Consider the following 16,840-nt stretch of genomic DNA (forward strand, 5'->3'; position numbering starts at 1 on the left):
GGTAGTTCAAATCTCACCCAGCTCAAGGTTGACTCAGCCTTTCATCCTTCTGAGGTCGGTAAAATGAGGACCCAAATTCTTGGGGGCAATATGCTGACTCTGTAAACCGCTTAGCGAGGGCTGTAAAGCACTGTGAAGCAGAATATAAGTCTAAGTGCTATTGCTATTTCTATTCCTATCATAAAAACCATACATTATTATGTTTATCTGCAACTTTTGATTAGAAAGGATAGGAAGCATCATACTCAACAATCACAGGTTTGGTGTGTCCCAGAAGCTGTCCTTCCTCTCACCGATAGCCAAAAGCTATGAGATCTAAATTATGTCACATTTCCCATGACCCTGTGCTTTTCCATCATCTTGAATGAAGGATTTCTAAGAATTGTTGTCCAACAGATCTGGAGAATACCAGATTAGGGAAGGCTGATTTGCAATAAAATCATAGTCTTGGCTCAGGCTTATGGGAAGCCAGAAATACCCCAAGTACAGTATGTTTTAAAGCAACCAGGTTACAAGTAAAGAGATCAAGAGTGATAGGGAACAGAAGATGCTGAGACAGAGATATTTATTAACCATTATTATTTATTCAACCTCACAGAGGTGTAAATTATACATACAAATACATTAGAAAGGTACCCTCTTACAGCAATGTTTCACATTTTGACTTTGTTCCAAGAGGGTTGCAAATATTTCCATACATTCTACAAACGGAAGATTGCTTTTGCTTTCATTCAATACAGTGTGACTGAGTCCATTTTTCTAAAAAAAGAAACTGCAGTCAATTAAAATATAGAGATACAATGCAAAAAAATAAAAAAAATGGAAATCAGAGTTAGCTTTTGAGAATGTTTGGACCTATCATGATAAGCACTAAAAAAGCATTTAAGAAGCATGAGTATGCTATTTGTTTATGGAACAATGTATACCGGGCTAAACATTTTGGACAGAGTTGGCACATGGGCTAAATGATTCTGAGTGACCTATGAAATGGTGAGATTTTTCTTCTTCTTCTTTGAACAAAACAATAAAACTTTGGTCGTTGGGATTTCCTATGTGTCTGTGTGCAACTAATGAATGCTAAATAAAGAGAATAACTGATGAGTAGTATTTGATAAGAGTCTTGGAATAGGAAATTCTGCAACATACTAATGTTACATACATAGTATGAAATATTATTTACTTGTCATGTAGTCATGACAGTTTTGTATTCTGATGGAACACAAGGGAGAAAATGGCAAACTAGAAAATCCAAAAATGAACAGCCTTTTGCACAAACATTTATGCTCATGCATTTTGCATGCACTTAGGAAGATCACCTGCACGATCTGAAGTGGAGTGGATTTAGGGGAAAAAACTAAGAACTTTTTACTGTTAAAAGACTAATAGAATAACAGAGTTGGAAGGGACCTTGGAGGTCTTCTAGTTCAACCCCCTGCTCCGGCAGGAGACCTACACCATTCTGGACAAATGGCTGTCCAATATCTTCTTGAAAACCTCCAGTGATGGAGCACCTACAACTTATGAAGACAAGTCGTTCCACTGCTTTATTGTCTTCCCTGTCAGGAAATTTCTCCTTAGTTCTAGGTTGCTTCTCTCCTTGACCACAAGGGAAATATATGATCACAAGGGAAATACATCAACATTAATCTCAACATTTAGCACCTTGGCAGTTAAAAAAATAAGTATGTTTATAAATCGGAGGGCTACTTATGATATATGCTAGATTTGTAAGAGGTCACCCATGTAGGTGTTAGCCCATCCTCAGTCATGTTAGCTTGCAGAGAAGATTATGCAGAACTTATGCAAGTGGTTAGAGGCAATTGACATTGCAAATATGCATCAAGTTTTGTTACCGAAACCTCTTGGGATGCATTAAAAATGCCTCACTTCAAACTTTCTCCAAAGTATGTAAAACATACCCCATAACATTCTGCTTTTTTCAAAAAATAAAAGAAATACAAATATTGCATTGAAGAATCTTTCTTTTAGGTAGCAATACTAATTTAAAAAAAAATGCTGTAAGACACCAGCTGGTAGTTTTGATATTCTTCTTGGGATGCAATTGAATTCGTGAGAAATGTGTCAAGAGTCACTCTGTCATACCTCAAAGTAAAAGTTGACTCTCTATTGTCAGGAAACTTGCCCCTGGGTTAGTTTGACGCAGGCAAGTTCCTTGCTTAAGGCTCTGGTCCTCAATGTGGCTTGTGTCGGTGGAGCGCTTTGGGGTTTGGGCTGCAAGGGGAAATAAACCTAAATTACAACATAGTCCGGAAACAGGTGTTTAAGTTAATGGAATGATTACAAGAAAAAAAAAGCAACAGTTCTTCAAATTAGGCACACAAAACCAAGGACATGAAGGGAGTTTTTCTTCCAAACCCCAGGCCTAGCAGAGAAATCTTCCAATTGGTATAATAACTAAACGCAATTGCTATACTTGCAGAGCAAAACATTGTAAACAAACAGCAATGATGTGTTGCTTTTTTTCCTTCTCAAGTTTTGAACAAAAAAATAATTAACCAACAGATGCACAGACTGCAATGCACAAACCATTTTTTCCAGATGGAATTTTCTGGGTTCAGATGAAACTTTCCTAAAACTTAAATACTATACAACTCCCTCTCTCCCCCTGCCCCCACATCTAGAGAATGTCACACAATTTGCAAGGTATTGACGCACAAAGAGATTAATATACTGAAGTTGCCAAATTGTCATCTAGTACTGATATGGATCAGCTTTTACACTAAATAAATTTATGTATTTGACTTAAGTAAGAGACTCAGCCTCTTTTGAATAATATTTCACTAGCTTTTTTTAGTAAATGAAATTTATCAAAGAAAGACTAAAGTAGATACTTTCATCAGTTCATTTAAGAAAGCATCCATCCTTCTTTCATATATTTCAGTTATTTCCTCAGTGTTTTTTTTCTATTAATTTTTTTAGTTTCATCTTTAGAGGAATCCTGTAATAGGTAAACACTCATTAAATAAGTCAATTTAGAAAGTTCATTGATATTGATGTTTAGTTGGGCAGTATCAACACTCGGCTATGTAGTACAGCAGAAAATAAGTGGCAAATATAGCAGAGTAACAAAAATATTCTGTGAAAAAGATATTCTATATTGTTCGTATTGGAATTTAGCCCAAGTTAATGACACTATTACAGGAAAATAGTGAATATGATATTGGTGCCGTAAAGTAAATAAACAGGGGATTGGATATATTATAGGTTGGTAGTCACAATTAAATATTTCTGAATTCAGTGGGATTTGTAGTTAGTCACAACAATCATTATTTATTTATAGATCTTTCCCCCTCTTTTTTCTATTTAAACAAGGATTCATGGCAGTTTATTGTACTGATCTCTAAGTAATTTTGCTGGGAAATACACATGCAAAAGGGTTGCTATAGCCAAGGTAACCACTTATACAGCTTCTAATGGCTTCATCAATATATGGATTTAGTATTACTGATTGACATGAGACCACATTACACTAGAAGATTAAGACAAACTGTCCTCTTCGTTTCTAACAAGATGTCACTGCAGTCAGGCACTTTTCCTAAATTTTGCATTGCTGTGTAGTTGATTTCTGTGTAATTAGGTAACACTCCTTGTTATGTCATGCTCTGCATCCAGACTGGCTAATTGTCAGCAACAATAGGTGCTACAATCATATAGTGTTTTGAATGCTAAGGATTTTCTACTCTTCATATTACAGCTCAAGGGTTATGTATGTTAACTATGGCAGTCCCAAAGAGGCTTTTTCAAGAGGCAACTGGACTTTATTGTTTTTCTTTGAAGACTTTTTGCTTCTCATCCAAGAAGCTTCTTCTTCTTCTTCTTCTTCTTCTGGAAGAGCTGAAAAAGCTTCTTGGATGAGAAGCGAAACATCTTCAAAGAAAAAACAGAAAGTTCAGTTGCCTCTTGAAATACGCACCTTTGGGACAACCATGACCTGGATGACTGAGAATCCCCATAGACAGTTAACTATGGCAAATTTTAAAATACATGTTGGAGGTATCCTGTGTGGCAAGCTAGACACCCAATAAAAGAGGCAATGAACAAATCATTTTTTGGGGGGAAAAAAAGAGTAATTTAAAATGGTAGGGAATTCAATAGGCAGACATACAAATGGGCAGAGAAGAAACTGTAAAGTTTGTAAATGCTAGGACTGATGATAAAACGACCATTTTAATGCTGTAGTACCCTGAAGCAATTGCTAAACAGTGCAGTTGTTAAGTGAGCTCTGCCGGTATATATTTTGCTGTCTTGTCCTCTTGTAACCTTTAACCTGTAGTATGGCCACGTGATCTCTGCTTCTCTCCTATAAGGGGATGAATTCTTTATTTCCAACAATTGTAGTGCTCATAGAGCCCTGTTTCATCTTCCAACAAACTTTTTATATCTAAGAAGTAATTCTGTAAAAATGTGAAACTGACATGCCAAATACATTTTCTTAGAAAATTATACTAGCATCTATAGCAGTGATGGCGAACCTATGACACGCGTGTCAGTGCTGACACGCGTAGCCATTTCGGGTGACACGCACATGCTCCCCAAACTTGTTTCAGCGGCAGCTCTCAGCCTGGGCGGCAGCGTCACAAAGGCTGTGGAAGGAGGAGGAGGAGGAGGAGGAGGAGGGAACCAACCAAAGAGAGGCTTTTACCGGGTCTGCGCCCCACAGCCAGGATTGTCCTTGCGCCTCAAGCCGCGTTTCTTCCTGCAAAGCCCTTCGGGCAACCTGAGAGTTCCGCTTGACGCCAGAAGGGCTTTGCAGGAAGAAACGCGGCTTGAGGCGCCAGGACGGTCCTGGCTGTGGGGCGCAGACTCGGTAAAAGCTCTCTTTGGTTCCCTCCTCCTCCCCCTCATTCCACAGCCTGCGTGACGCTGCCGCCCAGGCTGAGAGCTGCCGCTGCCGCTGCTGCACAACTGAGGGAGGGAGAGGGAAAGCAGAGGTAGCCTCAAATTCCACCGTTGGGACAGGGGAAAGGGCTTGTCCCTCAAGAGTGGGGGGGGATAGAGGTGGGAAGAAGGGGCCCGGCCTGTCCCCAGCGCCCCCCACAGACGGATTACGGATCGAACGCTTCTCTCTCTGCAGCCTTTTTCTGCAAGTCCCAGCTACTCAGCGGGGCATCATCATTTCCGGGGGGTTGCAGTTTTCCAGCTCAGATATCAGGATCCGCCGGGATTAAGTGGGAGAAAACGCCGCTGGCCGAGCGGAACAAACACATCCAAAGGTTAATCTTATTTTACGAAAACACAACTTCCAAAAGTCGATCGTGGCCTCCGTCAAGAAGCTCTTCCCCCACCCCCCACCCATTCTGGGGTCTTGGTGTCCCTCGGCTATGATCCACCCCGGAACGGGGGCAGCCCTCCTGTAATTCTGGCTGGGTTAAAGAGCAGGGATGGAGGAGCCATATCACACCTTCATTCAAAGGGTGGGGAGGGGGAGGCCTGATAAAGTCCCTCCCTTGGGGTGTCTGAAGTCCCAGCTGAAGCAGCCGAAGGAAAAAGGATAAGCATCCGTCGCTGCCCAATGGCGCTTGGGGTAACCCCGCTGGGCAGAGCCAGTCGAGGCTCATCCTGCAAATGAGGGTTTCCTTTGGGGAGGGCCAGGTGGTTTCAAGCACCCCAAACAGCCAATCTCTCTCTCTCCGTCCCCCTTCCTTTGCTCCTGGGGCTGCAGAACTTTCCATGGGCTCAACAGTAATTGAGTAAAATTCTAAGGCACTGCAGTAGCTGCTTTTTGGTTTTATTTTTTTTAATATTTATCAGTCTCTCTTTTAGTTGAAGAGTTGAAGTCCACAAGGCTTAAAGCTGTCAGGTTTGAAGACCCCTGGGGTTTTTTTCCTAAAGGGTTAGGGGTGCAAGGTTCTTGTAACTTGACAGCTTTAAGACTTGCACGCTTCAATGCCAGAGTTTCTGAGCCAACATTTTGGTTGCTAAGCAGGACCGTTGGTAAGTGATACTGATAATAATATCAAGGGCAACATACGAAATCGACTGATGAACAAAGAAGTTACTAAGCAGCTATGTTAAATAATTTATTTTTGGTTTATTAAATACAATTATATTGCAATTATATATTTTTGTAGTTTAAACTATAAATTGCGCAAAATTATGTTTTTGTCGAAGTGACACACAACGCGAGTTATGCTCGATTTTTTGCCGATTTTTGACACACCACGCCAAAAAGGTTGCCCATCACTGATCTATAGGATGGTGCTTTGGAAATATCTGTCCTTGGCCCAGGGCAGTGATGGCGAACCTTTTATACACTGAGTGCCCAAACTGCATGCGGATGCCCAAACTGAAAGGTGACTGTGCGTGTGAACATGTGTATGCATGCATATGCATGTGCATGGACGGACATGCAGCCATGCACAGGCATGCATGTGTGTATGTACGGACATGCACACATGCGCAGCAGAGACCCAAAGACCAGTTGGCTGGCAGGAGGCGGGCCATCCCAAGACTGGCAGCACAGCAAGAGGTAAGATCTATTTCATCATTTGTTTCATCATTTGCAGGGAAACAGAAGCTCAGAAAGAAACACCATGGGGATCTGACTTAGGGTGATGGCATACATGCCAGCAGCAGAGAGGGCTCTACGTGCCCCCTCTGGCACTCGTGCCATAGGTTCGCCATCACGGGCCCAGAAAAAGAATGGAAGCTAAAGGGGAATAATCAGCAATACTGGTAGTCCTCACTTAACAACTATTTCTTCCCAAGCATGTAAAGTTATGATCAAGCTGAACAAGTGGTAGTTCTGACTAGTCCTCAAAGGTACGGCTATTGCAACACATTAACCCCATGATCATATGATCAAAATCTGAGCACTTGCAGCCTTCCTACACTTAACAAGCACAGCATGCACTGCAAGTCCCTCAACCTGCCTACCTCTGCTCCTTTGCTTCCCCCGCTGTCACCTACTCCTGCCAAACATAGCTGACCTTCAATATCTTTCTCCTCCTGCGGTTGGGCTGAGGCATTGCTGCCCCTTCATGAGATCTCCAGTGGTGAGCAGAGTGCAAGGTGACCAATAGGGCAGGGATGGGGAAGTGATAGGCAGATGGGGGAAACTAAAGCAGAAATGAGTGTGGCGGAGCAGGAGAGTCATGAGGTCTTTGCTTAAATACAATTTAGGCAAAGGACAATTCAGTCCTTACCTAATGACCCCAACTGGAAATGTCAGCACTAAGCAGCATGGTCATAAGATGTTTTGTATAATGACTGCTTCACTTAGTGGTGGAAGTCAGGCTCCAATTAAGGTCAGTAGTAAGGACAACTTGTAGCATTAAAAATATGTTTTCTTATGGGCAATGTTACTTCCATAATTTTATCTTCACATGAAAATCTATCCAAGATGGTGCAGGGGTTTCAGCTGACTCCTAGCTGTAGTTTGGCAGTTCAAATCTCACTGACTCAATCTCAGGGTTGACTCAGCTTTCCATCCTTCCAAGGTGGGTAAAATTAGGTCCCAGATTGTTGGGGGAAATATGCTGACTCTGTAAACCGTTTAGAGAAGGTTGTAAAATCACTATGAAGCAGTATATAAGTTTAAATGCTATTGCTATTTCTATTGCTATCGTCCCAGGTCAGCTAAATTTAATTGCAACTAAATTGAAATCCACATTCAGTAAGAGGTAGCTACTAGTTCTTAGCTGCAATTTACTTGAATAGAAGGGAGACAGGAGAGATGATCTATCCATATCTACCCTTCCAGACAAATAAGAAGATTGTCCACTGTTGTTTTATACAGTAGTATCTCTCTATTGTATTATTTGTAGCCAAGTTTCAGGTAATCTTATAACTTACTTCATGTAAAAAATCAAATTAAAATGACTGTAAGATGCTGTATTTGAACAAAGGTAAAGCTTGTAGTGTGCTGATGAGCAAAAATGTGATAAAATAAAAATGAACATGGTCTGAAGATAGAGTTGCTTCTCTTTCAAGAGCAAAATGTGATGTGTATGATTTACTGAATATGATAGCAGTAGACTTATATACCGCTTCATAGGCCTTTCAGGCCTCTCTAAGCGGTTTACAGAGAGTCAGCATATTGCCCCCAACAATCTGGGTCCTCATTTTACCCACCTTGGAAGGATGGAAGGCTGAGTCAACCCTGAGCCGGTGAGATTTGAACCGCTGAACTGCTGATCTAGCAGTAGCCTGCAGTGCTGCATTTAACCACTGCGCCACCTTGGCTCTATACTGAATATGATTCAACCGAAGTAAGTTACTTCTGCAAAAAATTCACAAAGGGGGATTTGTGACTTATTATATAACTAAAACATTTTGACAACAATAAAGAATACCTGATCCCCCTTTTAAAAATAATCCCTAAACCCACAGGCACTTACATTAGAGTGCCTATTTGCAACTAAAACAATAGAATGTCTGTTTAAATAATCTTTAAAATATATATGGCATAGTTTTGCGTAGAAGTAGTGCTATTTTTAAAAGAGGAGTCAGTTTGTTGGTTTATTTATTTGTTTGTTTAATGAGTTTTTCAATTTATTTCCAGATGAAGAGAGCAATCCTATATAAACGTATAGTCACAATTCATATAAAAGGTCTTGGTCCCAAATCAGTGGGATGGGACTTCTGCTTTAAAAGTAGTTTTAAAAATGAATAAATGTTTATATTTTATACAAAAACATTTCCCTGCTTAGATTCAAATAATCTCTAATTGGGCTAACTTTCATTAAAAAAAAAAGAACAACCCTGGAAACTAAAATATTTTTTTTTCACGAGATAAAGTTTATGGAAATTACCATTTTAAATCGTATACATGGATCTAGATACAGGCATGTGCACTCACACAAACACACAAGCATACATAACTTAGGTTCCATAAAATATTAGCCATACATTTTCAACTCTTTGTCATAGAGCTGTCCCTTTCTTTCCTTATGTGTCCCTGCTTGAAGTGGAGTTCCATATAATCTTTTTCAGGACAGAAAATTTGAACTGAGAGACCTATAGATGTGGTGTCAACCGAAAACATTTCATTGTGAAATCATCTTGATAATTGATAGACCTACGTAAGTGTGATCAGAATAACAGAATAACAGAGTTGGAAAGGACCTTGGAGTCTTCTAGTCCAGCCCCCTGCTCAAGGATGATAAACAGTAGATTCAAGTCTTTCTGCTATCTCCCAGAGAAGAAATTCCATACTTGAAGCTCTACTCACACTTTATGTGCTGGTTTGGGACCTAAAGCAGTATTTTTTGCAGTGCAATATCTATTTATCCCAGATAAGTCAGATCTATACCATGTCCATTGCAACAAATGGAAGTTAAGTAAGTATTAATATCATCCTTTACCTCCTAAGAGTCAATATATGTAGCGGTAGTATTCATTCCAAATTTAATTTAATTTTCTTGTTTTAAATTAGGCTAGTCTCTCAGTTCATAAAATATTTCCTTTTTATAATCATAAAAAGTTGAAAAGTTATGGCTAAACATATTTCAATTTTACGTACAATCTCTATATGTGCAATTGGCTTATTAAAAAACCATATTTATGTTTTGTTCTATGTCTTTGTTATTCAAGTACTTTCTCAAGCAGAACAATAGCACCACTTTGCATTGTTAACCAAAAACAGTAACAGGTAAAGCAAAATTTTCCACATATTTCACTTTCCCACTCCGTGCATTTAGGCATCAACTTCATGACCACTTTCTAGGGCTGCATCCTGAATTGAGGACTCTGTAGACCAGGGGTTTCCAACCATGACAACTTTAAGCCTGGAGGACTTCAACTCCCAGAATTCCCCAGCCTTGCTTTGCAGGTTGAAGATCCCTGCGGAAGACCATAGTCTCTCCAAATTTCTTTTCGGTTCTAAGGTTTTAAAATATCGTTGGTTGAAATTAAGTTAAATTCAGTGGCTAATATTTGATTCTGACTTGCCCTAAACTAAAATTCCTGAGTATATTGCCATATAAATGCACTAGGTTGAATGCTCTTATCTTAGGGAGAATGGTGGAGGACTGTTTTCATATGACAAAGGAAGTCAAGCTACAGTATAGTGCAGTCTTCTTTTTCTATCACAACCACACTAGTTTTAAGAGTCTTGGAAATTCAATCTGCTTTTCCTCCTTGTTGCTGAAAAGGACCAATCTTTTCAAAGGTGCTTTTAAAGATGAAATCTTAGCTTTTTCACAGTACCATGAATCGTAGATGTCCCTTCTATTAGCTATTAGTACAGGTAATTGACTCTCAACCACAACTGAATCCATAATTTCTATTGTTAAGTAAGACAGTTATTAAGTAAGGTTTGCCCATTTTACAACCTTTTTTTTGCCAAAGTTGTTAAGTGAATTGACTTTCCTTGTCAGAAGGTTGCAAAAGGTGATCACATGACTCAGGGAAACTGCAACTGTCATGAATACATGCAAGTTGCCAAGTGTCTGGATATTGATCATGTGACCACAGGGATGCTGCAACAGTCATAAGGGTCACAAGCAGGGGTGAAATTCAGCAGGTTCCAACAGGTTCTGGAGAACCGGTAGCGGAAATTTTGAGTAGTTCGGAGAACCGGCAAATATGATCTTTGGCTGATCCCAGAGTGGGGTGGGGATGGAGATTTTGCAGTATTCTTCCCCTGCTACTCCCACCAAGCCACGCCCACAGAACCAGTAGTAAAAAAAACCTGAATTTCACCACTGGTCACAAGTCACTTTTTTCAGTGCCATTGTAACTTTGAACAGTCACTAAATAAACTGTTGTAAGCCGAGTACCTGTATTACTCTTTGATATTAATGTTTTAATGAATTATAAACCTTAAATCAATCGTGCATCTTTTAACAAACCCTTCTATCTCATCTTTGCCATTGTTTCCAACTCATTTCAAATGTGCTACTTTGCTTGTACCTCTTACTGTTTTGGTAAGACCTTTCATAAACAAGCTACAGAATAGCACCATTGTACCATTAAAGAGACTTTTTTTTTTTTTACATACTGTTGGTTATATGTGTATGATTAATAAATTTCTACATATTGCCTTATAGGGAAGAAAAAGACATTTATTTATATTGTTAATAAGTTATCTGAAAGAGTCACTGAGAATTTAAGAGCGCTTATATGAGCTCTCAGCTTACCTTGACAAAAATTATTATATTCTTCAAATTGCATATGCCATAATTTTCAGAGTATAAGACGCACCAAGATTTTGAAGAGGTGAATTTAAAAAAATAGTTTTTGCACTCTGCAGACCTCCCAAAAATGGCCCGTTATTCACGAAAACGGGCCCATTTTTCCCAAAAAAATGGGCATGAATAGTCTTTAGGAGGCTTGTAGAATGCTCCTGGGGGGTGGCCCCACCCCCAGAAATGAGCAAAAATTGCCTTTTTTTTTTTGCAAAAATGGATCTGTTTTTTTTGTAAAAAAAGGTGGGGCATGCATAGCTTTTAGGAGGCTTATAGAGTGCTCCTGGGATATGGGGGGGGGCAAAACTGAGCAAAAACCAGCCCGTTTTCACTCATTCCTACCCTCCCCAGCCCCCAGGAGCACTTTGTAAGCCTCCTAAAGGCAATGGACGGCCATTTTGTGAAGGGGGCAGTGTTCTGGAAGGCAAAAAATGCTGCATTCAGTGTATAAGATGCACTCAGATTTTCAGCCTCTTTTTTGAGGGAAAAAGGTGTGTTTTATACTCTGAAAAATATGGTTATGTCTATTTTCATCTGTAATGCAGGGGAATGGCATTAAAACCTAGACCCAGAAGCTTGCTGTAGATATTGGAGTTTGCACAGGGAGTTCCAATATATGCAAGTTGTTCTATTAATTTCAGTGGCAAAGACAGCTTGGCATAAGGATGAAATATGAATAGTAACATCCTCAATGGAATAAAATCATGTTTTGCACCTATGTAAGAACTCTCTGTGGATCCTGGAATATACAAGGATCTCTGAGTGAGATGAACACACATCAGGGGTGGGTTCCTGCCAGTTCTAACGTCTTCTATAGAAGAGCTTCCACAAATCTACAGTGCCGTTTAGAACTGGTTCCAGCTCCCTCCCCCCGCCCATCCGCACATCATCAAGATGAAGAGCGAGAGGAGGAATTCTGGAAGTTGAAGTCCACAAGTCTTAAAGCTGTCATTTTTGAACACCCCTTGGGTTTTTTTTCTAAAGGGTTAGGGGTTCAAGGGTCTTGTAACTTGACAGCTTTAAGACTTGCACACTTCAATGCCAGAGTTCCTGAGCCAACATGACTGGAGGAGGAATTCTGGAAGTTGAAGTCCACAAGTCTTAAAGCTGTCAAGTTTGAACACCCCTGGGTTTTTTTTCCCTAAAGGGTTAGGGTGCAAGGGTCTTGTAACTTAACAGCTTTAAGACTTGTGTGCTTCAAATGCCAGAGTTTCTGAGCCAACATTTTGGTTGCTAAGCAAGAGCGTTGTTAAGTGGGTTTCACCACATTTTATAAGTTGGTCATGCCTACCCAGTCACATGGCTGGCAAACCACTCTCACTCGGTCACATGGCTGGCAAGCCACTCCCACAAAGCACACCTACAGAAGAGGTTCTAAAAAATTTTGAGACCCACCACTGACACACGTGTGCTGTTAAAAAGCCACAACAGTAGTGAAATGAACATGTTAACTTTACTGCTGTCGCTACTGGGAATTCCAAACTATGTAAATATGGAAGGGAAATCAAACAGTGTTATCAGACACTGCAAGACAAACAATCTGTTGCTTATCTAGAAGTACAAATATTTTAAAAAAGTAAAAAAATAAAAAAATAAACTCCACTTAGATAAGGCTGGGGGAGTGACTCCCATAGCAGGGTTCATAAATTAATTTAGTGCAATTGAGTCCACTAAAGGTTTTTGCATTGGCTGCTGCCTTTGAGGGCAGAAGGCTTTTAAGAGGTGTGGGATTGGGTCTATGTGAAACATGTACAGTTTTTGTACATACTGGCGTGTGGCACATTTTATTGCAGGAAGTGAACAATTACAGTAGCAATCTACCAGTCTCAGAAACATTTGAGCACTGAGTTGGCTTTTTTTGTTGGAATGTTTAATTGCATTGTTCCTAGGGAGAATGCCCATTAGTGGAGAATTCATTAAACTTATTGAACTCTAGCTTTGTCCAATTTCTGACTATTTACAGCAAAGTATCCTGCAGGTGGCACATTCATTCTTCACTCTAACGGACGGAATTTTCTTACATTCTGTAGTTCTTGTTTCCTGTGTTTCCTCTACTTGTGTTCTTCAAGTGCACTTCCTGAAAATAAAAGACATATTATTTTGTAAGTGAGAGTGGTTGACAATCTTCGTCTCACTGAATGCTGCAATAGTTCTCTTCCTATTTTTTGAATGGAATGATGAGAAGCTAGTTTATATCAAGTAGAGGTATGTGGCCCAATTGAAATCCAGTCCATATTTAAATACTTAAAATTCTCTTCCATCATTTTCCTGCAAGTTAATAAAACACAGATTTAGAACAAACCATTCTGTTTCCTTTCATAGGTATTTCCCCTAGAATACATATGGCTTTTCTAGATACAGTCCCTATTGAATAAAATTGCCCTTTATGTACACCTTTTGGCATATAACATTTCATAATAGACAGCTTTTTGTCTGTAGTTTCAGAAATATACTCATTTGCATTAAAATTCCTTACTATCATTGATACTATGACAAATTTTGCATTGGTTGAGTATGGCATTTCATGCTAAACAGAAAGCCTTAATCATGAAACTGTAAGTTTATCTAGTGTAGAAATTTTGTTTTTCAGTTATGGTGGCTTGGATCTATGGAAGATGTAGTGGAATACATCTGCATTGCTTCAAGTTTGGGAAGAGTGTTGTACAACATTTTGTTTTTATAACATTTTTCTTGTAATGTTAATTTTTATACCTAGGTTCCCCTTCCCCAATTTCTCATTTTATTGTTGTTTGCCACGCAGAGTTGCTTTTGTGAGATGAACAGCTGTATAAATATGAGAATAAATAAATAAATAAATAAATACATACATACATACATACATACATACATACATACATACATACTAACTGGAAGCAGCTTCCTTGGTAGAGTTTGACTATATAGATCTTTCCCCATTATTTGGCTGTATGGCTAAACTATTGTCAACTCCCAATTTTTCAAAGGTAATTTATGGTATTTGGAAACACATCAACATTTAACTCAGAATTTGCGAAGGACAAGTTCCAGAATGCCAGTTTCAGTCCTATTCTGACTCCCAGATTGCAATCTAAGACGGTATAGAAAGCGTAGAACAGAAATAGATCCCTGGGGGTGGGGGGGCTACCAGACATTGCCAACAATGTGAAAAAGAATTTCTGACTCTTGTCCTAAGGAATGAGACTAGGCTGCGGTGGCTCACATGGTTAGGATGCTGAGTCAGAAGACCATTGAAAGGTCAACAGCTCAGCAGTTCAAAACCCAAGAGTGTGAGCCACATGATGGAATAAACCCCCATCAACTTATCCCAGCTCCTGGCTACCTAGCAGTTTAAAAGCATGAAAATGCAGATAGATAGATAGGGACCACTTCAGTGGGAAAATAATAGGGACATTAAAGGTATCCCTTCAGGTGTCCCATAGGCAATGGTGATATCTCTGGCTAATCCTTTCAACCTGGAAGCACTAGACTAGATGGGTCAATCTCATCATCAGTCATATGTCCCTGTGTTCCCACAAGAGATCTAAGTCCAGTTCACCTTGAATTTTCTTCTAATCTTACCTCCCACCAATATTCCTTGACCATGAGTAGTTCAGATTCTTGTAGAGAGCTTAGTCTTATAATAAATCTTTATAACTCTTTGAACTGCCTGGATTTCCCGATTTCCCTGGTGCTTAACATTAATCTGAACTACTAGAAAGGAATTCAAGGTGGACTGGTCTTAGATCTCATGCGCAGGAACTCATGATTGATGACACATTTGATTTCTCCTTTGGGCTCATCTCCTATAGTATAATAGGCCAGGAGGTAGGTAGATTGATAGAATGGGAGTTGTTTGTTAAGAGTTGGCATTTAAAAACCACTTACAGTATGTGAAAGATTTCAAGCTGCTATGCTCCAAATAAATACTATTACATATGATTCTCCCATTTCTGGATATATAGTTAAGGATTAGTTGAAAATGTGTAGAAAAATGGTTCCTTTGAAACTATGCCAATCTCCTGGTTGTTTAGCTGCAGCTATTTTTGTCTGCAATGGAAAATCTTGTACAACAAACTTTCTGACAAAGTTATAACAAGTTTAATTTGTGAAATGATATGACCAATGTGAGTCCAGCAATAACACTGTATTGAGTTTGAATGCTATTCCTTGGAGAATCTAAACTTAACCTGACAAAGCATTATATGTTAGCCACTAATAACGTAAAAGTCAGTGTAATATAATAGTTAAGGTGCTGGACCAGAATTAAAGAGATCTAAGTTGAAGCCTACCTCAACTATAGAAATTCACTGGACAATGTTCTCTCACCCCAACCTACCCCAGAGTCTTGTTGTGGGGGGAAAAAGAAAGAGAGAATGGTATGTATATCACTATATTCCTGATGGAAAGGTTTAATATAAATTTAGCAAATGTGCTTTATTTTATCCAGTGCTTTATTTTATCTTTGCCTTGGTTATCTTCAGTTTTGACACTGCAACATGATTCATCTGGGGCTGTCCTTCAAAACATGCAGAAGTTTAAATTGGTTCATAATATAGCACCTAGTTTGCAGAAGCCGAAGAAAATACAGACATCATATTAACTCTGAACTGAAATATCTTCACTGTTTACCAGATGCTTATCAGGCATATTAAGGTGTCGATATTAACTTTTAGAGCACTGCTTAAAATCTGATTGTACAAATTAAATTATTTATTTTTAGCACTTAGGAGAGAATTTTCACCTATATTAGTTGCTTTTGTCAAAATGGGTGGCATATAAGTTTGATAAATAAATCACTCCCACTTAATGAAATGAAGTCCTTTAGGTGCTTTTATCTTCACTCTTTCAGTGATTAAAAATATTGTACAGTGGCAGCTGTTTTGTCACATTTTTAATTTTTAAATAATTTAGCAATAATTTCAATTAATATTTTAACTTCCCCCTTTTAAAGAAATGTTATTGCCTTTTATTAAATTGGTAAGTCAGTTTGAGTGCTCGCTGGAATAGAAAGCAATGAGTAATTAGAATGAAGAAAGAAGCAAAATAAAAAAAGTGACTTTGGTCTAATTAAGGTGGTGCAGTGGTTAAATGCAGCACTGCAGGCTACTTCAGCTGACTGCAGTTCTGCAGTTCGGCTGTTCAAATCTCACCGGCTCAGGGTTGACTCAGCCTTCCATCCTTCCAAGGTGGTTAAAATGAGAACCCGGATTGTTGTTGGGGACAATATGCTGACTCTGTAAAACCGCTTAGAGAGGGCTGAAAGCCCTATGAAGCGGTATATACCGTATATACTCGAGTATAGGCCGACCCGAATATAAGCCGAGGCACCTAATTTTACCACAAAAAACTGGAAAAGTTATTGACTCGAGTATAAGCCTAGGGTGGGAAATGCAGCAGCTACCGGTAAATTTCAAAAATAAAAATAGATACCAATAATGTTTTTGAATATTTATTTCAAAGAAAAACAGTAAACTAGCGGTGTATTCAATGAAATACTTCACTCACCTCATGATGCTGATGTCCCGCTGTGATGATGATGTCCCGCCTCCTATGACACACGGCACAGTGATTCCTATCATTGGATCACTGTACCAGAGGAGGTGGGACATCGCTATGTGGCTGCTTGCCATAACAAGGAGGAGGTGGGACATCGTTGCAGAGCGGCAGGAGGGGGAATCGTAAGATAGCCCTGCATTACATTAGAACGTGAG

General features: G+C 39.3%; 1 protein-coding gene across 6 annotated transcripts in view; it reads right to left on the reverse strand.

Moving 5' to 3' along the window:
• Nucleotides 1-562: 562 nt before the first annotated feature.
• The window catches only part of IGF1 (insulin like growth factor 1), a 73,425-nt gene continuing 57,147 nt past the window's right edge, over nucleotides 563-16,840 (reverse strand). For 4 of the 6 annotated variants that reach the window (XM_032221675.1, XM_032221671.1, XM_032221674.1 and 1 more), the window contains exons 4-5: nucleotides 13,172-13,227; nucleotides 563-2,232 (exon numbers count right to left, since the gene is read on the reverse strand). In XM_032221675.1, coding sequence (XP_032077566.1) covers nucleotides 2,193-2,232; nucleotides 13,172-13,227 — 96 coding nt within the window. In that variant the 3' untranslated portion in view covers nucleotides 563-2,192. Of the gene's footprint in view, nucleotides 2,233-13,167; nucleotides 13,228-16,840 lie in introns of those variants that run through there. The other 2 variants (XM_032221677.1, XM_032221673.1) reach the window with 1 other exon arrangement.

Source organism: Thamnophis elegans, chromosome 7, assembly GCF_009769535.1.
Source record: "Thamnophis elegans isolate rThaEle1 chromosome 7, rThaEle1.pri, whole genome shotgun sequence".
NCBI classification, from domain to species: domain Eukaryota; kingdom Metazoa; phylum Chordata; class Lepidosauria; order Squamata; family Colubridae; genus Thamnophis; species Thamnophis elegans.